This window comes from Nipponia nippon, unplaced genomic scaffold (genome assembly GCF_047370975.1).
Source record: "Nipponia nippon isolate SJK-2023a ecotype South Korea unplaced genomic scaffold, ASM4737097v1 scaffold_1, whole genome shotgun sequence".
Lineage (NCBI taxonomy): Eukaryota > Metazoa > Chordata > Aves > Pelecaniformes > Threskiornithidae > Nipponia > Nipponia nippon.
The window spans coordinates 160317805-160343758 of NW_028262290.1; the positions used below are offsets into that span (position 1 = coordinate 160317805).

A 25954-nucleotide genomic window follows, 5' to 3' on the forward strand; every position below is an offset into this window, starting at 1 on the left:
TGTCCATGAGCATAGGTCAAAGGCCTGGAATAAAACCTGTGGGACAAAGTTCAAGCCAAGCTGTTGTTTACGTGGTCCTGCATGCTTCTTTGGCATGGGCTGAGACAAGGCAGCGGGGTGTTAATGATTTAGGTTTTAAATTTCTTGTGTCCTGTTTGGAAGCCTTGCTTTATTGGGATACTGTTGCGTGCACTTATCCCAAGGGGGTACGTGGCTGAATCCAAGACCGGAGAGCTTCCCTGTGGCTCATTGAGGAAAGCAGGCATCCTTCTGTGATCGCAGACACGTCGTTACTGGAAGGCTTGTTACAAAGCTTGGAGGAATTGAGGAGGAGAGTGTTGGAACACTGGTTTTGTCTGTGTTTGTTTCCTCCTCTTTCACTGCTAGGAGGAAAGCAATAATTAATACAGCTGGGTGTTAAATGCAACATTTTCTGTTGGCTCCGACTTCTTTCTGGTATTCGGTTTCCAGACTGAGCACAGACAGACGGTAGCAGTCAAGTCTTTTAGTTTAGGATCCTTCTTAGGAGGAAAAATGTTCAGTGATGATCTGTGCTTAACTTAGCTCTTCTTATCTTGAAGATATATGGCAGCCTAATGAAGGAATAGTTAACTTTGTTTTAAAATGGAGCGCATAATGTGCTGGTATTGGCAAAGAATCTGGAAGCACGAACTCTGGGTAGCGACTTCATAAGCTTATAGCTGAAGAAGAAATAGCTTGAAAGTTTATTCGCTCTCTAAATGGTGTCCAAAATACACAGTTTCAGAAAGCTTCTGGGATGCATAGTCTCGTTCTGAGTCTGTCCTTATTAGGATGATTTCAGATGTGCATGGTTGCTTTTTCCCCCCCCCCCCCTCCGTGCTGGAGCAACGGCTTAAAGCGCAGTGTTCTCTGTAGACTCATGCATGGCGAGTGTGACACCTTTAGTTGCGCTGTTAGATGTATCAGAAAATGGTATCTAAGAACTTGATTTGAGAAAAAGCAACTCTTAAAAGGTTGTGTGCTGATTGGTCTTTTGAGGTTTTGTCTTGGTTTTTTAGCATTGTACTTGGAATAAACTGTCATCATTGATAGGAGATGGCAAAGGGATAAGTATGGCAGAGCTGGGCAGTGATGTTAAAATAAACCAAGGGGTGAGCTGATGAAGGTTACAGCTGTTGGAAAATCCCCAAATGATGATGCTTGTGTAACATTTTCTTCCTTCCTCCTGGAGAAGTAAATCCTGGAAGTGTTGCAGTTAATGAAGGAATTGACTGCACATGTAATTACAAATGTTAAGCCAAACTTCCCTTGTACCACTTTCATCCTTGTACTTTGTCTGACTTGCAATTTTTTACAGTGCCTTTAGAAAAATGACTTGCTAAGTATGTTGATAGTAATAAAGTCAAATGTGAACAAGTCAAGAGCCTTGTATGATGAAGCAAGAATGAGGGGGTTGGAAGTGGAAAACAGTTTTTTAATGTCTCCTGAAGGAATGCTTAGGAAGTAACTTTTTCTACGGCAAAGTATAAACATAGCATGGTCTAAGCACTGCAAGTGGGCAATCTTTATCCAAAGCAATTCTTGAAAATAGTTTTACTATAAACTAGTTCATCTACAGCATTGGTTACTTATGATGTCATTGAAAGGCTTCCACTCAGTAGGATGGTCTTGAGTCTAAATTTTAACCTGAGGTCATGTTTTGTTTGTGCTTCTTGCCAAGGAGAAGAGTATAAAGGAGCATGAAGAATATGCTCATGTCCAAAAGCAGCTAATGCACTTGGCAATCTTTATAAGAGCATATTTGTCCAGTAAACATAATGTAATAGGATCTAGTAGATTCCCAAATGTAGAAGATATGTTGTAATGGAAATTGTGTTAAGACTTCAGTAAGGCTTTGAAAAGTCTTCAGTTGCAGAGCTTTAAAGGTGCTTTTTATGGTCAATGTATGCGATTCGCTTTTACCATCTTGTAAAATCTTTCAAGACTAAATTAGCTTTCATTTTTTTTCAGTCTGCCACTAAGTGCAACATCTTGCATTACTCTTTGTTGGGGGGGGTGTGATCAGGTCAGCATAACTGAAATAGGGAACATTGTCTGCAAAAGTAGCAGTTAAATTGCTTTCGAAAGAAAAAAATCCAATGATGCCCCCTCAATCACTATGCTTAAAATACAGCATCCACTGGTCTGTTGTAGCATGGCGTTAAGAGGATTAATAGAAGAGGAGAGTATATTGATCTCAAGAATTCCGAGATCATCCTTTTGTCATGGGAAAGATGTCCAGTCTCCTAGTCAAACCAAACTTGGCTAATTCCACTCAAGTTCCTAGTTTTCTGTGCAATGACTGAAAATTATTTCTAGTTTTCCTTACTTCTCGACAGAAAAACCTTCCAAGTATAACAGTTTGTTAAATTTAGTTTTATGAGGATTGGATGCTGCTACTTTTAGATTTGTTTTAAACTGGAGGAGGCACTTAAATTATTCTATATTAAAACAAAAGCAGAACACGTGCCGAGTAGCTCTTGCACTACTTTTTATATGTTCAGGAGACCCAGTTACTGGGAATAGGCCCTTAATTTAAAAATAGGTCAGCTGTCATGTATAGATGTTTAAATGAACCATATAAAGCTCATACACTAATGTTTTTATAAGAGCCAGTATCTGCTGGTAAGTGTAAAGTGATAACAGCCTGAAGACTTGTTTCAATACAAATTATGTTTTCCTTGCTTTACAGGAAAATCTTCACTGACGATTCAGTTTGTGGAAGGACAGTTTGTTGATTCATATGATCCAACCATAGAGAACAGTGAGTAAATAACTGACAAGCAGTTCTTCTGTACCTAACTAACTTTTATCAGAAGCCATTGTGGTTATACATATAACTTATATGGGAATTTACATATTAACATTAAAGCTCATTAATTAACTGTTAATTTTTATTAATCTTCTAAACCAATGCTTACCAAGCTTACAGTATTGCAGCATGGAAATCGCTGTGTGCGTATTTCTCCAAACAGCTCAGCTGTCTTTTAACACTAAATGAAGGAAAACCTGATCAATCTGGCTAAAATGCATCCTTCTTGTATCGCATGTACGTTATTGGACATCTGCTTCCCCTAATATAGTCGGGGCACTTCAAATTAAGTATGAAAATGTGCTACTATATACAAATATTCCAAAGTGTCAAATGTCTCATTTGATCAGTATATCCAGATAAGCACAAAGCCAGCAATACCAGTCAGGAGCAAATGACTACCTTAGAAGGTAGATGTGCTGTGGCCGTGATAACGTGATAGTCTTTTAAATTACTCATTTCCGACTGCTCAATGACAAGCCTGGTACACAATCAGCTTGCTGCAAACACTGAGTTACTGACTTCTCAAGTGTCTTTTTTTTCTCTTAGCAGTTTTTTTTAATATTAGTGCCTTTGTGAATAGCTAGCATAGTGGGTAAGTAAAGATGCTAATAGTAAAAATGCTGCCAAGAGCAACAAGTTACTTGAGAGGCGACTTACCCAGTATTCGTTACAATCCAACCACCTCTTTCTGAGCTAGTAGTGGTCATAAAGTACTTGAGCAACTGTGCTGTTAGGCAGAGTAATTTGATCGTATTGCCTCACTTCAATTGTGGCAAATAAAACTTTGATATCATGATCGTAACTTTGGAGTTCTTGTATTTTTTAATGACTTCTGAAATGCAGTGGTAGCACACAGTTTTACTGTTTCGAACTTGTGCAGTAGGATGTTAAGCCTATGTGATACTCAGGAAGTTTGAATGAAGTAATAAGCAGAACAAAGTTTCTTTTGGATATATATGGTAATAATTACAAATCAGTAGCTATCAGGGTATTTTATTCAGGATTATTTTATTGCTTAGAACTAAAATGCTACTTTTTGAGAAGCTCTAAATTTGCTTTAGCGAGTCAGGGTGGATAATTTCCCCCATGACCTGAATGATCTGTTAGTCCTTATACAGATGTCATTAATATTAACACTTTCCATCACCCCTTTTTACTTCGTTAGAATTATAAATGATGTTTGTTTTGAATTAAAGCTGCTAAGAAAATATTGGGGATTAGGTTTCTGTATTTTAAATCTTAATATCAGACGGAACAGCTTTGTTTTTCACTGTCTGTGCTATATAAATGCAAATTATTTAAAGTAATCTTTTAGTTTTATGCAGGTATATGGGAATGAATAAAGCTTGAGAGACATGGGGTCAAACTCGCTCAAATACCGAGCCTGTATCCTGTTCTAGGATTTTGACACCTTGGTAGAAGGTTGGCTCGTTTCATCTTTTACAAGCTCCTGTCATCCACAGAAACCTATTGTCTGTAACTACTGTTAGTAACTCTGTAGTTGGATGTCTCTCACTGGTAGCATTTCTTAAATATATGAAAATAGGCTCAGCATGAATTCTGCTCTTATTTGACTCTTGTCATCTGCACTGCTTGCTTGATCTGAATTCTAAACATGGAGCGTGACATGACCATGAAGACTTTGTTGGGCAGGGGCATCTTGAAAAGGCTTAACTTTTTTCACTTGATTTCTTATTTGTTTGGAAAACAAACAGCATTATTCATTTGGTGGAAGTCTTGTGATCTGCAGCATGGCTGGAGGAATTTGCTTTCTGAAAGGTAGAGAATTGAAGGGCCCTTCTTGCATCAGAACACTTTGCTGGGAAGTAGGGATTGAAAACGTAAAAGATGTGCCCTGAGGTTCAGAACAGTACGAAGTCTGTCCTGTCCTTAAGCCCTGTAAGGCCTGAGAGAGAGAGTGTTTTAAAAATGCTTCTGTGAAGAACAGAAGAGAGAACACTTTTAAACTTACCACTAAAATTAAAAAAAATACCTTCGATGTATTTTGAAGACAGACATGTGAAACTAGTTTTGATGGGATTAGTATAAAATCATTCTTTTGACGTAAGTTCTAATCTTTTAAAAATGCTTTTTCTAAATATAAATCTTTGATCAATCCAGTCTTTTGACCCTCCCAGCTGTGTGTTTCTGATTCTGTGCAGGGTCGTCACACACAAAGTATGTAATCAACTCTTTTATTGTTTTCCTAGCTTGTAATTTCAAAACTGGTTGACAGTGCTGGCAAAAGGGGTTGAAAAGTCCAGATTCCTATACCAGGGGCGGTGTTGGAGAATGTTGCATTTTTCCCGTACTTTATAGCAGGTTATAAAAACCTTTTCAGTTTCATCTAGTGACTGGGTCTACTTTAGTGTCACAAAACTTGGAAATGAAAAAAATACAGGCTAAAGAATAGTCCAGCCTATGTGATTCCTGTTTTGCCTCCAGAAAATTGTTACTGATAGTTTATTACAGTATTCTACCAGCACTGATGAAAGGGTAGAAAGCTGCAGTACTGCTGGTAGCTTAATCTTTCTAATTTTTGTCTGCAAATAATACTTGCACAAAAAAATTGAGTCTAAAGCTAAATTGTATAGAAGGCAAGCTATAGTTAAGCTCTTACAGGAATAAGTTGCATAGCATATAAGCCTTGAGCAATAGGAATAAGACCTAATATTCCAGTAGTTTCATTTTCCAGTGTAAAAAATCTCCACCTTCTTTGGAAGTGGTAAAGTAAAAAAAAAAAAACCTGCATCAGGTTTCACTTAGTGTTTGTTAACAAAGTCAACACCACTTCAGTGCTGCTTTTCACCCTTTCCTTTGCTTGTATTATGTTAGAACCAGGAAAGTTAAAGTTAACAAGCATGCTGAATTTAGTTGCTTCTTCTAAACTTGTGTATCAGGAACAGTAACTTGTAGCATTTTGTGGCAGCAGCGGAGGTGAGAGTTAATTGCTTAGCAAAACAGAATTTCCCTTTCTGAGTGTCCCGACGGGAGTGCCACCATGATGCGTGGCTAGTCTTGAGACAGACAGATTGAGAAACTATTACTTTTGGAACGATGACTTGCAGGAGTGTTGGAAAGAGAAGGAAAGTCCTTGCAGAGCAGGGGTGTGTGGAGGGAGTCTGTGTGGATGCTGGCTCTGAAGGCAGGTTAGCTCAGATGAGCGAAGACCAGAACGATTTAAAAGTCAAGAATTTTACTGGAATAAAAACTAGAATCTTAATTTGGAACTCAGAGCAAATAGGTCAGACGGAATAGATAATGAGGATGTGCACATAACTCTCCCCACCCCCAGCTTCGCAGAGATGTCTTTGGTTATCATTAGGTCAGTGATTTTGTGTTGCAGAAAAGCTGACTTGACCGCCCGAGTCGCAAAAATGTTTCCTCCAGCTCCTCTGAGGCCCGCCTGTCTGCTTTCTGCTTTTCCGTGCAGTTTCGGAGAGGCTTCTAGCACTGTGCCGTGCTCTCCGTCTTCCTTTTTTTCCCTGAACAGGCTCAGTAGCTCCCTAGGGGAAGGAACAGTCTTCCCCCCAAAGGCTTCCTACCTCCACCCCATTTTTTTAACACAATTGTGAGTAGAAGCGTATTAGAAAGGGGGAGGGGGCTGGAGGCACCCTCGTAGTTGTGGAGGGGATACCTGTAGGTTTAGATGGGTCTGCTAGAAGCATCTTTAAGGCTAAACTTCTTCCATGCACGTCGTGGCAGCTGCACTGGAAGGGTGAAGTGTGCTTCTTCCCAGGAGTTGCTGATGAGCGGCCTTCTCAAGGGGTGGAAATGAGGCTTCTGAGGAAAAAATTAGAAATAGCTCTGTTGCATTACATATCTCAGTGTTGTAAAAGATGTCCTGGCAGATTAGTGTTAGGCATTGACTTTGGGATGAAGACAAGCAGAAAGGGATGCAGAAGGCAGCAACTGAGGAAGCCTTACGAGGCAGTCGTATTTCGCTACCAGCCACTACCTCTGTGGGAATAATGTTACACCACTCTCGTACCTTTACTCAGTGGCACTGTTGATCTGAAAGTCTGCATTCGTATGCCTGGTACTGATTTCTTATCATAATGTCCTGTTGTCACAGCAGCTGTCTTTGGAGTTGCATATGGAAATCATTTCATTCATGTTAGTCTAATTGAAATATACTTGATCTTAGGGTAACAACGATCAGCAGCTGATGGAGTTGCCGCATAAGTTACACTTTTGCTGAGCTGTAGCAGCATTCAGGGCTGCGCTCTGCATGAAATTTTACCAGGACTTTCTCTGACAGCAGAATGGCTTTAGTTCTTTGCAACGGAGCTGTTGACTGCTGCACCCTGACCTGTGCGCATAGATCTGTTCGGTGCTGTGCTGTTCACTGCAGCACCAAATCCTCCAACTTTCAGCAGTGCATCAGAACTAGACACAATTGTAGGTGAAGGTGGGGATTGCAGCTTTCTTCCTATAGCTACACTCGAGCTATGCATTGCAAGCTGTAAGCCTGTCCTGTTCCGAGATCTGTGTGCTTCGTGGAGCTGCAACAAGCTTTACCCATGCTTCAGCTGATGAGCAGTGTTTCACAGATGCTCACGTTATGACTAGGACTGCAGAGCTTGTTCAGGTCTGCTGAAATCTGTCTTTGGCGTACCAGAGCCATACTGTCCTGTGATTGTATTGTTGTTGTTTGTCTTGCTCGTGGGCACAGCAGAAGGCAATGTGTCCCAGGATGGTAGCTGATGGAATTGGAAGTGAAGACTTCCTCTGGATCAAGGGGACCTGTGGATCACTAATGACATTTAATAGAGCTGCAGGTTTTTCCCAAGACTAAATTCCTACCAGGAATATTTTTAAAAAGCTTCAGCAAAGAAATGGGACTCAGTAATTATGACTGCGTCAAAGCAGATTTGTGTTCTTGCAGTGGGCTGTTCCTGGTGCTGCAAGCCTCTGCACTGAACTAACAGTTCTCCTCACCCAGTCTGTGGCGACTCCTCCACTGTTTCCCTTCCCCTGGCTCTGTCACACTCTTCTTCCAGTACTGATGATGATGATGTCTTTGCTGGGTCTATTCTAGGCTTCTGGAATAGCCTGAAAAAGCTGCCATCTGTCTCCGTCCCTTTTTAAATATTAACTTCATGAGGCTCTTGAAGCCACTTTGATTGCGGAGTGCTTTCATGTGTATATGAAGTGTCAAGAGACTGGAGACTTACTTTTAATATACCTGTTAATGCAGTATCTCTCCAGATGAGTCTGTTTTCCCTCCGACTTGAAGCAGCGATACTGTATATAGCAACGCTGCATGTTAACATCTGCTCAAACAAACGGTTGCTTCTGTCCCCACCACAGTATCCATCCAAGGCAAAAAGCTGTTGTGGATTCTTGCTTCGTAACCCTAAAATTTTGTGCAGCGATGACAACAGTGTCCGGACAGTGACTTGATAGCAGCTCGCATGGACGTGTGCTAAAGCAGCTTTCTTAGGGGATAGACAGGGTAAGGTAGGAGCTCTCTCTGAGGCTCCATTTCAACTGACACTTGTCAGTATTGTAATGGAAACTGTAGGTACGCTTTACACTGTTTATTTAGACACTCTGCATTAATTTGGCTTTGCTGTTTGAATTACTCCCTTTTTTTAAAAAGGGTGTTTTGATTTACTAGGTGGGCTGAAACCTCCAGTTTCAGATATTTCAGCCCACTTACTCAAGATAATGCTCACATTGTGGAGACTCGATGGGGCAACGAGCATTGGCAGGGAGGAGGAAAGTTGGCGAACTTCAGCTTCTAGGAGACCCTGTACAAAACCCAGAAGGCGTAGGCAGGAGACTGCACAGCGGGGTCGAGAACATTCAACTTCGCAGCTTCGGGAAGCTGTTGGACGATTTTGAGTGTGATGAACAGGTCACTGCAGTGTTAGCTATGTCCCTGCTCATCACTGCAATGAAAGATGAAGCTTCTTAGGACTGTTAGTATTTGGGAAAACCAGCTCAACCAGATGACACCACAAACTTTACTCAATATATCAGTACTGTCCAGTAATCGTGTCTTGAGCGCAACGCTAATGCCAAGGTGAAGCTCTGAAGCCAGGTTTATGTGCTCTGGTTGGTACATGTAGTGCTCGGTAGTACATTATTCCTACAAGAGCTGTGACACTGTTTGCTTTTGCAGTTGCATAATACAAACACTGAGTAAGATTCCTCAGCTCACAGTGCGTTGGCATTTCATGAATCCGAAGAGGAGAAGCAACGCTCATCGCTTTCAGGGACTGAATGTACTTCCTGACCGAGGACTAGATCGGCTGGTAGCAACATGGCGAGCTTCTAGCTAAATTCTCGTTATGTAGCTTTAGTAGTATATTTGTAAGTTAGGCTGTATGTGGTTTAGCCTTCAAAGAATTTTTTTTTTAGTCCAGATCATTTACCTCATGGTATTTACATTTAGGAAATTGATTTTGCTAAACTGCTTGGAAACTGAGGAAAATATCCTATAATAAGTTCAAAGTTAGCTTTGATGTTAATTGTATTTAAGTATCTTGTGTTACCACAAATCACAGTCGCCTGGAAGTCTCTTTGAAGGAAAGAGTAAAAAGGCTTTTTATGTGCATTTCTAAGTAAAGGAGAAGCTGCTGCATCCAATGTGAGAATCTTCTGAAATTTGAATTTTTGAAGTAAATTCTGTTGTCTGTAATATACTAGTTAAGAGTACACCCACCTGATCCAGCCTTTTACTGCTACTTTAAAGCCTACAACTGAAGTTCTTTTTCTTAGTGCCTCGGCTGACGATGGCATAGATGAGTGACTTCTGATCGCTTCCTTGTTTATAATTCTGAAATGTGTATGTATCTCTTATTTGTTCTAGCTTTTACAAAACTGATCACAGTAAATGGCCAAGAATATCATCTTCAGCTGGTTGACACTGCTGGCCAAGTAAGTTATCTTTCTTTCTTTGAGTCTTTCTTCAGAGTTAAGACAAGTATTTGTGCTCCTGTAGAGCTAAGTTGGTAGCAGCCATCCATTCAAAGCTGAAGTTCAACATAAATGATTCTGCCTTGTCATTTAGTCACCAAAGAACAATGGTTCTGTAGTGTTTATTCAAATGGTTTTGTTGGGTTTTGTTTTTTGATTTGTTTGTTTTTTTGTTTTTTTTTCTCCTGTATATTGAATGTATACCTGAAAAAGTGAAGAAGGAACTGCCTTAACTCTGATGTACCAAAAGTTCATAAGTAGCTTGCTTGATATTTACAGACTAATCAGTCTTGCTTTGGATGGAAAATGTCACTTAAATGAACCATGAAGAAGTTTTTCCATGACTTTTTGCTATTTGTGTGCTCCAGCTACACCACTGTGAGTTATATCCATGGAATAGTCACAGGGGAGCGGACAGAAATGCGTATAGGTAGTACTTACTGGGCTACCAGTAAACTGCTGCAGTTTGTTTACATTTTTAAATAAGTGCTGATCCATGCGTGCTGCTGAGCTGCGTGTAATGACGGGGAGCACAGGAGGAGACGGTGAACACGTGTCCTGTGGCACCGTCAGGAGCTTCATGAAGTACAGGTGTTCATTATATAGTGCTGCTTGGTGGAACTTGCTGTGCACATTCCATGCACAGGAGTGCTCCGGCTTTTGAAAGACTTTATATTAAAAAAAGGGGGAAGAAAAAAAAGGAGAGAAAAAAAAAAACCTCAAACCAGAAAACAGACTGTTAAACCCCTGTATTTTTATCTTATGTTTTTTTATTGCTTACGTGTTCTTACTGTCTTTGAGTTCTGATATTATGCCTTTGGGTTTTTCCAAACTAATGAGTAGTGTTAAACAATCTTAATGTTGTAAAATACACAGCCAGTACTTAAGACTTTAAAGCTGCGGGACACTTGCTCATAGCTGGGACACTATTCAGAAGGGTTGTAACCTTCTAGGTGTGTTTGGTCGCTTTCTTTGAAGAGAACTACATGACTTAAGAATAACCACGCTGTATTTATATGGTGTCAGCTTGTGGTGCTAATCAACAACACTATATCCACTTACAGTCTGTCAGAGGTGTCTGAAGTGATTAAAACCACAATACTGGCGACATGTGCTGGGGCAAGACTGTGTGATGGGGAATATGCAGAGGAGAGCAGGGTTGCGATGGGCAAGCTGTGAAGTGTGAGCAGCAGAGCAGGCTCCATAGGTTTCACTGTGTGCCACTATAAGTGTGCTTGCCTTACATCTCCAGCTGTAGCGTAGTGATAGAAGTCAGATTTCTCTTTGAGGAAGAAATGACTGCCTGGGAAGGCAGTACTGTAACTTCACTGGTAACTGACCTCTATTGCTGAGGTTTATTTTCAGGGTTGATTTAATGTTGTACAGTATTGTAAAATCTAAATAACTTCTTTTCCAGCCTGTGGTTATTTTCAGATTTGATTCTTCCTACGAATGACTTGAACTTTGAGTTCTGGCTCACGGGGTTAGAGGGGAGAGATGATGTTGGGTTATGGAAGGTGTGGCTTGAACAGATTTCCTTCTCAAGTCTGTCTTGCTTAATGATCCATAGGGAGTCCTTGCGTATACAGCATAGCAAGGATTATATTGTAGATTTGTTAACGTACTTGAAAACTTGGCTATGGCTTGAAAAGTTATAACTATGTTGTTTTATCACTTGGCAAAGTTCTTAATTTGACCCACAAGTTCCAGGAAGCGTAGCAGCTTTTCCTCCTTCTCCTAACAAGCTAAAAATTAAGTAACAAATTAGAAAAAAGTGAGGTTATGGCACTTACTTTTCTTGCTACTTCTCTTCTGTCCCATGCCTCTTTACCTTTCAGTTATCTATTCCGATTTGGCTAGTTCAGTTAAACAGGAGTCTTGGTACAGGATCACAGAAGAGGAGCGCAAAAGGAAATCTTACCCAACACCACATTCCAGCTGGGGCAATCCTGAGAAATTGTGGGTAAAGTCAAACAACTACAGAGTTGCACTTTCACCTGTTTTACAGGCAGACTAGGTCAGATCCCTTCTGTGTTGACTTTGGGATTATGCGGCCAACTGAAGTGGCAGTTTGGCATTTCAGCGAAGATGGGGGAGGGCTGCCCTCAGTGTGTAGCAATAAAGGCAAATAAGGGCATCTTTTGTCAAGTGTTATTCTTTCAGACTGTTTTGGCTGAATCTGTGAAGTTGATTTATGAAGGGTTTTTCCTCATTTGTCAGTTATGGAAGTTTGATTCCTTTTGGCTGTCTAGATTTAAGCTGTGTGATTGCACTGCTCCATCTGTTCAGTCACGGCAATGCACAGAAAGGTTATGTGATCTTAAGCTAAAATTAACATCTTAAGAAGCACAGGTTTAAAAATTTGTGAGCTTGTACATTAAGAAGTATGGCTCTTGTCAAAATGGAAGTGTTTCCTGGGAACATGTATCAGAATGGTTTTGGTTTTTAACATGAGATTCATAGTTTTTGTGTTGCATTTCCTGCAATATGTAAGTCTTTCATTTGCCTACTTGGTCAGTTCCTTTTCTACAGGGGTAATAAATTCAGTGGTTAAGTTTCTGTTGTTTTGTTGTCCTCTTTTTGCCTTTTTTTTTTAATTAAACACTTGTCATATAATGTAAACTTCTAGTTGTCCTAAAGCAGCTAGTAACTGCATTTCTTGCATCTACAGTTGATAAGCATTAGTTAGTTGGTAAGCCACAGTTATTCACTTCCTAACAGACCCCTTAGATAATTTAGATGTGTCACTTGAAATTATGAACGGCTAGACCCTGTCATCTGCTGTTGAAATTAGGAATTTGAAATGTATCACTAGCAAGATAAGAGATGTAATTGCTAATTAGCGGTAGGACAGAGTGGATGTTTTGTACTAACACAAACTGATAATTAAGCAGGCTAAGAGGATTGGGAATAGCTTTAGCTGATCCACAGTCTTAGAGGGAATAAACCAAAAAATATGTAGATTAAATTTTAGAGTACACAGACTGACTCAGCTTTCTCTTAATTTGGTAAAGATTCCACATCTGGCATTATAATGAAAAAACATAATTCTGAAAGTACTACCTATACAAAATGGTCCTGCACCTCATGTCTTAGAAATAGACCAACTTAACTGCTGGTGATGTGCTAGCATCAAGTTCTGAACTGTGGCAGTAAGTAATTTTAAATGCAATATTCCTTTTACAGGATGAATACTCCATATTTCCTCAGACGTACTCCATAGACATCAATGGCTACATTCTTGTTTATTCAGTCACGTCAATAAAAAGGTAATAAAATCTGTTGTGTTCTTTCTGGTTCAGATAGTAACCAGATATATTCTGGGTTCAGCTCCTGCCTCTGCTATATTTTCTTTACGTGTGTTTAATTCATTGAATCTCTCTCTCCCTTAGAAGTATAACGGAAATAAAAATTAATGGCTTTCAAGAAATTTCCCCTCAGATCCAAATGTCACAGATACTTTACAGACTAATATGCCAGGTACCATGTAAGAAACGAGACAGTGCTGACCTACATTGTTTTGAGGTGTAAGTAAAAGTACATGGAATGATTTCAAGAATAAGTAGAGTTCGTTGCTGTAGCACCAGATACAAAGGCAGACTTAAATATGAACCAAAAGGGCACTGCTCATTTATGTGAAGTACCCAGTTAGTTGCTAGATTGGTCCCTCACCCTTGTAGCTTGTTACAGTATTGAGATTTCTTTGACTTCTTGGCTTGGATTGTTCTAGTTAACCATCAGAAACTTTCCTATACATAGCAATATATCAGTATATGACTTTTGGCCTGTAGACTCACTCTTGCCATGCCGCAGCAAATATGTTATTTGAAAAATTTCCCAGAATACCTATTTCGTCCTTGCTGTTGGCTGGAGTCATTTGCTTGCAAAAAGCATCTCAGCCTTCATAAGGTTTTGTCATCTTCCATTGTTTGTCCCTTCCATCTGGTTGTCTTGCTTTGTTTAAATACTGGTCATTCTTGAATAGATCTTAATTTTCAAGTACTGTACAGCATCTTTGTTATGACAGTCAAAATAATCCTATTTTTTGGAATTTTTGTTTGAGTAAAATGATTAAGACCTTAGGCCTTTCACTCTCTTCAAGTAGAAGAGAAGTTGATGCTTCCCTTCTACTTGCAAGGAAGCTGATCAGCTTTTTACAAGTGCTGAAGCGTTCCATGTCTTTTCCTTTGAAGCAGACAAAATGGGTCCTCTCAAGTGCTCTTTAGTAGACCATCATAAAATACAGGTAAAACAACTTGCCTGTTGGCTCTTCTGTGCTTCTCAAAGAAAGGATACGATCTGGCTGTAAATTTCCATTGCTTGCAAGGTCTTTAATGTTGAGCAGGTTTTGGCAGTCCTTCATTCTTGGTTTTCATCTTTAGTTCTGAAGTAGTGAAGGGCAAGCACACGTGATCTGGAGGAGACGGAACAGACGTTAGGCTTTCATGTGCATCTAGAGATATGAAACTACGTAACTCCTTTTTTTTAATCAGAGCTTCATTGTTGGTGATGAATAACTTCTATGAAATAGGAGTTAGTATCCTCAGCCTCAAGTAGGCAATACTCAACTTCTAAAGGGAAGAGAAAAAGGTTCATTGGTAAGTGGTACTGTGAGGACACAAATGTCTTTGACTCAAATCAGCATAGATCCTTGGAGGCTTCTGCAGCTTGTGCCGTTCCCTGGTTGACAGGTAAAGGAGATGCTCTTTTTCAGCTACTCCAGTTGTTGCCTCATGATGTCTTGAGCTTAGCAGCCCAGATAAAGAAATGAAAATGTTTTCTGTGGTAGCATTCAATCAGTTAAACTAGAAACCAAATTATGGTGAAAATACTAACAGAACAAGGTATGTTAAGAGTGTAGGCAGATAGTATTTTTATCGGTATTTTAGTCTTGATCTGTTTATTCCAAGTTTCTTGTTTCTTCCTTTAAATTGCAAAGTATCAATGATCCTTATGTTCTGTATCAAGACAGTGTTAGGCAACAGGAAGATCTTCCACAACAGGCAATCAAGTTAGTCACCATCTGTCTTGACTTCTGTCAAAGTGTGTATGTTGATCTGAGTATTGATCCAGCAGAGCAGAGAGCTTTGACAGCAAACTTAATAGAAATGCCTTTTTAAAATTATCATCTTCCCTGTTAACCTCCAGTGGGAAGTTTAAATGGGACTTGAGTAGAAGCTAATGCCCTACATTTTCCATATTCTCAGGCTCTCAGCAGCAAGGTTACCGGAAGGCTTTTGCTCTAGTTCAGCTTAATTAAATTCCAATTTTGTATCTTGCTAGGTTCCATGATTTTGTGTAACACATTTATCTGATAGCTAGTAATTTTTTTTGTTGTTGTATTTCACACATTGAGCTGTTCGCTGTAACCATGTTTGCTTGTCACAACTGGAAAGGACCTCTTATGGTCTCCAGGTCTCTTGCTGTTTCACAACTTGATTTGATGCTCTTTTTGAATTGGTCAATATCTGTCTTAAACTCTGCCTCTGCTCCTTCTAGCCTTATTACTTTGGAAAGCTTTCTAGAACATTAAATTGATCTGGTCAAGCCAATTTCATTCTTGGCAGTTCTTAGCAACTTGTTTCTGTGTCGGAATTGTGTGTGAGTTTAAATAGCACTTCTCTTTTGGTTTCCACCTTGATCTATTAACAAAGATCCGTTGTTTATTCTTAGTCTTTTTACTAAAAACGGAGCTTGTGAACTATACTAGACAAGCAGATAAACAGAACTGGGAAATGAAGAGCCTGAGTTGAACAAGAACGCTTTGGAGCACGGTGCACTGGAACCTCGGGTGAGGGCTCGCCAGGGTGCTGTGCCATGGCATGGCTTTTTCTAGCTGTGCTGGGAACAGCAGGCCGAACAGCGGAAAGGAAAGGGTGATTGTATTGTGTTAGTGATTCAGTTATCGTGTGGCTAGTACGCTACGTCTTTCCTGTTGCTTCAGACTGAGAAACAGTTTTGTGGTCTGTAGCAGAATTTTTCTTTGTAGTATTTTTATTCCTCTTTCAGTTTGCAGGGTCACCTAGTTCTATATGTAGCAATGACTCTCAACTTTGTCACAACCAGCCTCCTTTTAACTCTTACTTTTGAAATAATTATAAGAATGAAAGTCCAAGACAAGTTCTCAAAGACCAGAATTTCACTAATACCTTTTCAGCATAAGCTCTTTGTAGCCCTGAAATCCTTTCATTGATTCCACATTTTAATGTAACCCGTAGTATCGTACTTGAGGTACTAATAGTAAGCTGTGCCAGACTGTCACGCTTTTGTTTGCAAAGAACTCATTTTCTTGATAGGTTATACTAAAACTATTAGCTGAACATGGAGAAGTATCATGTTGTACTCAGTAGCAAAAATTATTGCTGAAGTCAGACAAATTGACCTACTTGACAGAAAATCCTTCTTAAATATGGCAGTGTTCATTGTTCCAGAAGTGAGAAGTTGTAATGATTCAAAAAGCTTCAATAGTGTTTTTAGGCACCGGTTCTTTGAGAGCTCTGAGTTGGAAGCGTGTTTGAGTGCTGCTCTATTTTTAAGGGTCTCAATTCTAATTGAAATGCAGTGCAAGTCAAGAAGCTGCCTGTAGCTAACAACCTTGGAAACTGGAAAAGCTTCGGTCACTTTTTTGTTGTATAGTTGTGTGTCTTCTCTGTGAACCTGTGCCTCTCTCTTAAAAACAACTCTGAACTGTGCACTTCATGTACCAGCATTTTTTGCATACTGTAATTAAAGGAGCACAACATCTGCTCTTCAACCCTGTTTATAGCTTGTTCGCAAAAGTACTAAATGTCAAATGCAGTGGATTTTGTTAGTGTGGGTTTTGGCTTCTTGGTATTTCACAGTACTGCTTCTTATCTCCCGTCATCCAAACTTCGCGTACGTGGTAGGTGGACAGACAACAAGTATTTGAATAATCACTGTTTCTATACCATCTTGCATATCAATTTACTCACTTTCCACAGAAAATTAGACTTTAGGCTTCCTTTGGCTTTCACATAAATAAAATTAAAGAATTTGATATGAACTAAGTGTTCTTAAAAAAATGTATTCCTTCAAGATGGAGTGTGCTTAACCGAATACTTTTTCTTTGAAACTGCTTTAACTTGACATGCTCATCCAGAGTTGTTGGACTGTAGCAGTTAAATACCTTACTGCAGATACAAGCCAGATGGGAGTGGGAGGGGCTCATAGTGATCCTGTGTTAGATGCATCAGTCCTGGGTAACGTTATTTATTTCTGCCAGTATCCTAACCGGGGAGGCTATAACGGTAGGCACAGGCTGGTCTTTGCTGCTTCTAGGACCGTTTTGTCTGTTGTACACAAATCGGTAAGGCTTTCGGCATCTTTGTAGTTCTGCCACTATACCTAGAGTGAATTTTAAACACAGCAGCCTACATGTGCATTTAATTGCTTGTGTATTGGGTATTAAGGATAAACATTGGAGTGCATGTGTGACTTCATCCCTTTATTTTGCAGTTTTGAAGTGATAAAAGTTATCCATGGCAAGTTATTGGATATGGTGGGAAAAGTCCAGTAAGTAGTGACACTTTCATCTCATTTCACTGCAGGCATGTTACTAGTACTTTGTTCAGTATACTATAACTGTTCTGAAGTTCTGAACTTTCTTTCACAGAATACCCATTATGCTGGTTGGAAATAAAAAAGACCTGCATATGGAACGGTATGTGAACTCCAGTATGTGTGAAATGCAAGACAGCAGCCGGCATTCCTGTGGCTTCAATGCACTAGTTTTGTTCTTGGCTTTCCGTAACTAAAATCAAATTGTAGATTAAAGTAAGGTACTGGCAAAGGAATTGTGTCCAGAATGCGAACCAGGAGCCATGAACTTCTGTTGTAATGCTGACTTTTGCTGTCAGGTTCCAGGGACGGTCATTTAACACTTCCCCCTGCCCCAAAACAATTAACAAAGTGTATTTTTCATAACTGTAAAATACCAGATTATATTACAGATTATGAAAACAAAGCAATACTTTGGGACAACTGTTCTTCTGGGTCACATAGCAGTTTTACCTGGCCCGGTACAAATGCACTTATTTGACAGCAGCCAAAAGCAAATGCTCTGGATCAGACTTCACAAAATATTCCTATTACATGCATTTATGTGCTTCAGTACTCTGAGGACTTTTCTGATGTATCATATTCCAATTCTTTTGCAAGTTACAAAGAAACACACTTTTTTTCTTTGGTCAGGGTGATCAGCTACGAAGAAGGGAAAGCTTTAGCAGAATCCTGGAACGCAGCTTTCTTGGAATCTTCTGCTAAAGAAAATCAGGTAACGGATTTAAGATTCACTTTATTTGAGTAGCAGTGTAGTAGAATGACTCAGAGTTTCACTTAATAAAGGAAGCTGAAGTATTTGCATGTGCTCTACAGATGCTTTGTGTAGATGGTTGGAAACAAAATGACTGCCTGCATTCAGGTTTATGTATACAAGTTTTTCCATGCAACTATAAATGGAAGGAGGAAGTGAAGAACTGAAAGTTGAGCTTCACTGAACATAGCAGAACAGTTGGTGACAAACTAAAACTCGAATCCACGTGGTGGGTGGAACAGGGTCTGTGATCTGCTGCAGTTACCCTAAATAGGAGGTCACTGCGGTTGCAGAGGAGTGAGTTGGTATAAGGGGATGAACCTCATGTTTTAAGGTGCTAGGCAAGGCTTGGTCTCTCTAACGTGGGGAATAATCGTTTTGTGGGTTCATGGAAGAAAAAAAAACACTGAACAAAAATGTTAGAAACCAGCCAAGGCTGTCAGACACTGCCGTGATACAGCTGTAGTGAAGTTGCACAATCTGACCCAATATAACCCACACACGTTTACACTTGGTGGCTTCCTATCACAGAAAGAAAGTGTTTAATTACATTTTAAATAATGTCTTATTCTTGGTTGCTCAAACTTTCTTTAAAATGCCTCCTAAGTACGTTCTGGTATTTGAATTTGTTCCTGTGGCTGTTAGTACTACTTTGTTATTGATTTGACACCTTGTGTATCTAAGCTACAAGAGCCTCCCAGTTTGGGCTTGAAGTAATGGGTAACTGCTGCGGATTGGGGGGGGTGGGGGTGGGGTGTCTTCCCCCCCATTTTTTTTCTTTTTCTGTATAGGTCTCAACAGCTTTTGCTTTTTGAAAAGATAGACGTATGATACAGTCAAAAGGACATTGTCAGGCTAGTTTTAAACAAATGAGTCCTTATGCAGAAAAAACATTTACATTGTCTCGTATTTAACCTAGTGTATCACATCCTTGGCCTCCTTGAGACCATCAGCACAATCAAAAGGGCAATCCTGTAGGACCCGTTTAAGCAGCCTTTCTTTCCCTCTTCCCCCATCCCCAAAATCAAAACATAGCTTCTGTCTGATGCCTGTTGTCAACAACTCTGAGTTGCTTGAGTAAAGTTGGATTTTCCCTGGAAGAAAAACTTGGATTTTTTTTCTCCAGATATGGAATACATGGAGTTAGCTTATCAGTACTTCTGTTTCTGGCTAAGACTTGCATTAACCTTGTCAAAATTGGGCGTGATGAAAGCACGAAATTTCTCAATATCTTCTCCGTATGCTGGAGAGCTTCAAATGCATACCCAAGGAAACCAAATTGACAGGGTAAAGAATAAGCCAGTTCAAAGCATCTCATTCCCCCCCTTATTTTAAACAAATTAATACTTCTGGATTAGGCAGAACTATTGTCTGTACTCTTTTTCTTTTGGCATGTGTTCGCAATGTGCAACAGTGTAGCAATTCATATCTAGCAGAATATCTTACTGATAACTTTTCTGAAGTTTGTATTGTTCTTGGTTCAAGAAAAAAAAGGGTATATTTATGGAAAACTACAAGCTTTATATGATGCTTGGCATGTCTTGCATATTAAATTGTTGCACTAACGAAGTCCCGTTGACTGCCACATATTTGTGTCTGTTCCTTAGTCTCAGGCTGTATCAAGTTATGCTGCCAGCTGAAGTTTATGTAGCAAACTTCGTAGCCTTCAGGGAAATCAGAATGGCAATTATATGTCAGATATTCAAAATTCTGTACAGTCCTGTGCAAACCCCGCAAAAAGTCAGAAGTTGTATTCATTCGTGCTGTCAGAGTTGTTCTTACCAGGTGTTCCTTTCAGCAGGATCCTTCAGGATAGCGATCGCGGGTTGCTGTAGGTTCTGTCCCTCTGGAGTCGGATGCAGGTTGTTAGAAACAGGTGCTTGAACGTGAATTCCTCCTTCGTGCCTTTTACATAATACACTTGGTAAATTTGTCCGGCTTCAGAAGTTTGGGAGATCATATGGCACTTCTGAGATGGGTGCCCACAGCATGTGACCATCCTTCAGGCTCTCTGGCATGCTTCCTTCGGAGGCTCAAGATGTACAGAAGAAAGGGTGAAGGAGCCCAAAGCTGGGGCAGCTGCCTTAGTCTTCTCGTAAATGGTTGCAGAGGAATGTTCACCTCTGAAGAGGTGGGAGATTGAGCTTCGAGAGCAAAGTGTGGAGTCTGGAGCTGTGAGGTGCTGGGGGGAGCAGGAGACATTGGGCGTTGTAACGTCCCTTCCTATGACTTGGACCAGGAGCAGTTCTGAACTCATGCGTGTTTTTTTTCTTTTTCCAAATCCTAATTTGACAGGATCAAAACAGTTGATATGTAGGCCTCTGTCAAGACAGGATATCTTCTCTTACTCTCAAACCGTCTCTGGTTTGGAGGGGAAAAGGATTTATTTTGAACTTAGTAACAAGTCGTGTTGTCATTCTCCTGGTACTGAATGTTCACCTTATGTCAGTCAACATTACTGGAAAAAGAAGTCTGTTGGCACTTTTTTCTTGGAGATTCATTGAAGTCTTCCCCTGTGCTTGCTTGGTACAGCAAGTGTAACTTGCCTATCAAGATTAAGTCTAAACTCCTTCCAGAACTGCTTCAGATTCTGTTTGCTTTACAGAAAGCTAATTTAGTGCTTAAAGGGATGAGCTGGACTGGATTGGGAATTTAGAGCTTAAGAACTTCAGCGGAGAGCTCAAACCTTCCTGGCTGGGGGGGAAGTCTGTTAATCCTTTCTCTCTGAAACCTAGCTGTTTGCGTTTGGTGGATGTGGAGCAAAAGTATGATAATTTCTAGTCTGCTGGTCTGAAATGGGTTTGATACATGATGTTCCTCACAGCAGCGAGGAGAGTATCTACTCCTTGCTACAGGGGTTAGACCAAACTTGATCAGCTATGTGGTCTATCCTTTATAACAGCTCTGTTTGCAAGGAACTGCTGAAACCAGAGGAGGTATTGCCTATAACAGGTTCTGATAGCAAAGTCTCCTTTCCCCCTAAAAGGGGGTGGGAGAGCATTGACTCTTCTCCCTTCCTGCTTTGGCCAAAAAAAAAAAAAAAAAAAAAAATCCTTTTTGGAGCATCTGTGAGAGTCCTAGGAGCATAGCCCTACTTTTTTGGGCAACTGAAATAGTTCTATAGATGAACCTCAGCAAACGAGTCTCATTCTGCCAGGAGTTGCCAAAAGATACCACGTTCCAGAAATAGCATGACTTTGAGTAGATGGAAAGCGAGAAAGGCAAAGATCAAAGCTGCGGTAAGGGTAAATGGTAGCGGCTGGCAAGAGTTCCCAAGGTCAAATATATTTGAGGCTATGTATCAGCTCCTCCCGACAAGGGTGACCTGGTGGGACTTTCGGAGGAGCCTACTTATCAGTCATCTACGGAAATCCCTGGGCTTTGAGAAGGCAATTCTGAGGCTTAATGGAAAAGACCTCTTTTAGATTATTGCTGGACTAGTGGTGTTGCATCTTCTCAAGCTGCTTAATTATTACCAGATATCTTGAACTGCTTTGGCTAACTTCAGGAGCTTCGAGCCTTTCTTGTGGAATTTGTTTCACCTAAGCCATGGTATCTTCATCTTAATCCCAGTACAATAAAGTGGTAACTGTCTGAAATGCAACCAGAATCCAAATTGGTCTTAAACCCAGTTGAAGCTGGGAGCCAACTTTTACTGGAAGGATTTAGGGAGTAACGAGCAGCCAAATTGTTTTCATCCGGTTACACAAAACTCATTAGATAAACCTGTTTTAGAAGGGGCAAGGATGTAGCAAAAAATCTACTTCTCGCCAGAACAGAGCTCTCTTAAAAAGCAGTTGCTTGGGCATTGCTTCTTTTTCAGGAATAACTTCATTGTCAAGCTCAGCCGACGCAGTGCTCAGTATGTGCTTCAGAGTGGTTTGGGATCTTAGTCCCTCTGAGGTCCAAAATGTTTACCTGGGAGAGTGTGTTCAGACTAGCGACGGATGGAGGGGAGAAAACCTCCCTTCCTTACCTGACTGTTGTTCAAGTTCCTTTGCCCAGTTCTGTGCCAAGATAAACTAGTAGTGTGAGCAGTTGAGAGCTGCCTCTTCGAAATAATAAAACAGTTGTGTAGTTGAAAAATACAGCATACCAAAGGATCAGCTGACTCTGGAGGCCGTGGGCTGGATGTGGGCGTTTGCACCTTCCTGGCATTGCAGTCCCAACTCCCTGCTTGTGCCGAGAGAATTGCACCTCCTGGGCTGTCTGTCCCTGGGCCGTCTGTCCCGCTCACACCACGGGGCACATCTGCAGAAGCAGTTGAACCTCTGGTGTCTCTTGCACGGTGCTAAGCTCTCTAGGCAGCATGCATTGCCCAGGCTGACATCTATTTTGTTTCCTCAGGGGAGAAAGGTAGAAGCAAGCCAGATGGCTTTCTGTAGGCTAGGTGTGACCCACATTCTGTAATTGGACCATATGGAGACAGATGCGTATGAAGTCTGGCTGCGTTCTTTATTCCTTGTCACAAAACACAGCTTCCTGAGCTGTTTAAAAGCTCATTCTAAAATACTTCAGCATATTTGGGCTGAATTACTAATTCCTACGGGTTAACTGTAGGACAGTGATTAAACCTTCTCAGTGAATACATATTTTCTGTGAAATGAATTAACAAGCCCTGGGAACTCCTACATCTTAGTGTTTCAAGCAGCACGTCTTTGACAGAGAATGTACAGCTTCATAGTTGACAGAATAAGTTGTAGTGGTTTTTTTTTTTTTAATAGATGCTTTGAAGCAGGGTTATAAAGAACTTGTGCATTAAAATGAAACCATTGAAAATCTCAGCTCTAAGTAGGGAAACATTGGTGGTGCAGTGTATTTGTGAATCAGTGTCTCACCAAGTTTTGATTAAGGGAAACTTCATTAGTGGCGCCAGTTTGATAGCAATTGCAGTCCTGACCATGGTTCTAGAGCCTAATTTGCCCAGGAAATTTGTTGTGTGGTACTGGACTAATGAGCCGCTTCTGTCAGAGTCCATTGGGGTTGCAGGGAAACTTCATTATACGGAGGAATACTCTTACTTCCAGCTGATGGAGTATTTTAAATAGTTCCAGACATAGCTCCATGTGCACAAACGGTATAAATATGGGAAACTTTTAAAATTCAATCTAATCTTGTTAAGATTGCTTTAAGATTGTTGTGGGGCTACTTTAGTCAATGGGTTTAATTTGGAAGTGATCCAATTAAGAATTATACCTTGTGGAGGCGGAAAAACATCTGTCAGGTCAGAACACAGTCATAGATCACAGGGTGCTCTTCAGCCTGCTGATTAAAGCCAACAAAACCCCCTTTTATCTGCTTCCATAATGTGACTGCTTTTATATAACGGATATACTTTCCTTCTTAAGGAGCATGTGCTTGGAATTCATGAAACGGATGGCTAGAGGTTAGATAAGCTTAAAATGGCATGTCTGAGATGATCAGGAGACCATTTCCAAGTTGAAGATTCACATGCTGAAGTACTGATCACATGGTGAATCTTCAGCTTGAAAATACCGTAGAGAAGAGCACTTTAGAGTTGTCCTTGACGGTAGTATGGATTTAGTCGTCTTCAATTATTTCTAGGCAATCTCAGATGCTGCGTGTTGTAGTTTCTGCATGTTCTGATGGAGGGTAGTGTACAACTTTGAAAGCCTTAAAACTGAGTGAATCCTGAAAATACCAGATTAACAGTGTAAGGTATTTACTACGAGTAGCATTCATGGTGTTGTCCCAGACACCTTACTCTCCCCATCTTTCAGTATCCTTAAAAACAAACAAACAAAACCCCACCAAAAACCTAACTACACTTAATAGAATTCTTCTGTAAAATCTCCTGAACCACTCAAGTGGTCTGACATCCCTTCTTAGCGCCTCTGCTTCAGTTAAACGGGCTTTCATGAGAGATCGTGTCTTTCCATCCCAAGATTTTTAACTTGTACTCGCTAGCGCGCGTGTATCTGGGGAAGCATCGCCCTTCTGAGCCCGTGTGCTGTTTCATCACCTGGAGTTTCGGCAGGGGAGAGCCTTTCCCAGCAGAGTGCTTTACACTCAGCGTGGAGGGAGGAGACTTGGTGTAGACCAAGCGGAGTTGATAGCAGAAGTGACTCCTCTGCGAGCACTTGCTGCCTTCCCTCGGAAGGAGTGGAGGGATCCGTCGTGCTCGTGTGGCTCGCGGTTTTGCAGAGGACTCTGTTACAACCCTGTATGTTCCATACAGTAAGCTAGGATGTTTGTGTGAGCCTGGCCCTGTTAGCGATAGCTACCCCATAGTTCACGCTGTTTAAAATATAAAACCCCTTTCAGAAGGACTTTATCAAAGGGTACTGCTTAATATTACACAGTGGCTAGTTTGGCTCGCGTTTCACCCTCGTGTTCTTGCACCGTGTCCAATACTGGTCTTACCTATAGGTAAGATGAGAAAATCAAGAATGTTAAAGTAACCCTCATACTGGGCTGTGCAAAGTCAGTGTTTAGAGCTGAAAAATCTGCTGCCTTCCGTAATTACTTGGAATCTTAAAGATTCCTTAGAGGAAATGAAATGGTTTATTCTCTGGAGCGGCACAGCATCAAAATCTTCAGTGCTGTCAGTCACCCAGCACAAGCTTACTATTTAAAATAAAGCTGAATTACAGTTATTAGCTCTGTTGTGAGTATGGCTCAGTTTAAACTTGCCCTCCCTGCAGTGATAGAGAAAATAGTTGAGGATTGCTGTGGAGCAGGGGGTTATACTTTTCTTCCAAAAGGTTGTGTTCAAAACGAAAATTACCACATTTTCCCTCTTTGATTTTGCAGTGAGTGTTGGACGTGCGTTTATCTGCTGCTGTAGCCAGTAGAACTGCTAACATTTTTTTAATTATTATTTTTTCAGTGAGTGGCCAGTTTCTCCTTACCTACTAACGTTGTACTCTCTCTTTGCAGACTGCCGTTGATGTTTTTAAGAGGATAATTTTGGAGGCAGAAAAAATTGATGGGGCAGCTTCACAAGGGAAGTCTTCATGCTCAGTAATGTAATTCCACTGCAAAACCTGAAAACACTGGGAATACATTCTACCTGAAGAAGCAAAACTGCCCATTATCTTTAAGGATAAACTATGCTTCTTTTTTTTATTTTTTTTTTCTTCTGTTAACCTGAAAGATAAACAGTTGGTTTGGAGCCTTTCTCTTCAGATTACGTTAAACTCGACTCCTGTGCAAATGGCTTCACTTCCATTTTCAAATTTTAAGCAATCATATTTTCAATTTCTATATTGTATTTCTTAATATTATGACCAAGAATTTTACTGGCATTAATTTTTCAGTGTAGTTTGTTGGTTAGAATAATCATCAAAATGATGCATATTGTTACACTACTATTAACTAGGCTTGGATATCAGTGTTTCTTTGTGTTAAATGTATACTTGTAAATAAAATAGCTGCAAACCTTAAATATTCTGTTTATAATTTTTTGTTGATTACTCCATATCAGCTTTTTTTTTTTTGTGAAAAATGTTCACCTGCTGACCTTAAGAGGAGGTGCAAGATCCGTGGAGCCAGCAGATAGTCTGACTCTTGCTTGGGAAGCTGGTTGTGAGCGATCCGAGCCATGTTTGCTACCAGAACCGCAGGCTGGCCGAGTAGCTCAGTGGTGCTTTGTGCCCGTTCGTGGGAAGGAGGCACAAGCGACACCTTTGATTTGGAAGGGAAGGCTTGCGTTTTCAGCCAGACAACCTGCACTGTATTTTCCCTCCGTAACTAAGAGTTACGGAGTAAAGGGTACACGGATCTGCCCCAAGTAATGGGCTGGTAAACGCCTGCGCTACAGACTGTTGACGTGGGCTTGTAACTAGGAATGCTTTCAGGATGGAGTGGATTTATCCAGGTCACAAGGATAGACTTGT

At 40.5% G+C, this 25954-nt stretch overlaps 1 protein-coding gene across 2 annotated transcripts in view; it reads left to right on the forward strand.

Moving 5' to 3' along the window:
• Nucleotides 1-25503, forward strand: part of RHEB (Ras homolog, mTORC1 binding) — a 41826-nt gene extending 16323 nt beyond the window's left edge. The window contains exons 2-8 of one of the 2 annotated variants that reach the window (XM_087730658.1): nt 2714-2785; nt 9657-9724; nt 12950-13032; nt 17240-17296; nt 17397-17444; nt 17975-18056; nt 24996-25503. In XM_087730658.1, coding sequence (XP_087586784.1) covers nt 2714-2785; nt 9657-9724; nt 12950-13032; nt 17240-17296; nt 17397-17444; nt 17975-18056; nt 24996-25088 — 503 coding nt within the window. In that variant the 3' untranslated portion in view covers nt 25089-25503. The remainder of the gene's footprint in view (nt 1-2713; nt 2786-9656; nt 9725-12949; nt 13033-17239; nt 17297-17396; nt 17445-17974; nt 18057-24995) is intronic. The other variant, XM_087730668.1, reaches the window with a different exon arrangement.
• The last annotated feature ends 451 nt before the right edge of the window (nt 25504-25954 follow it).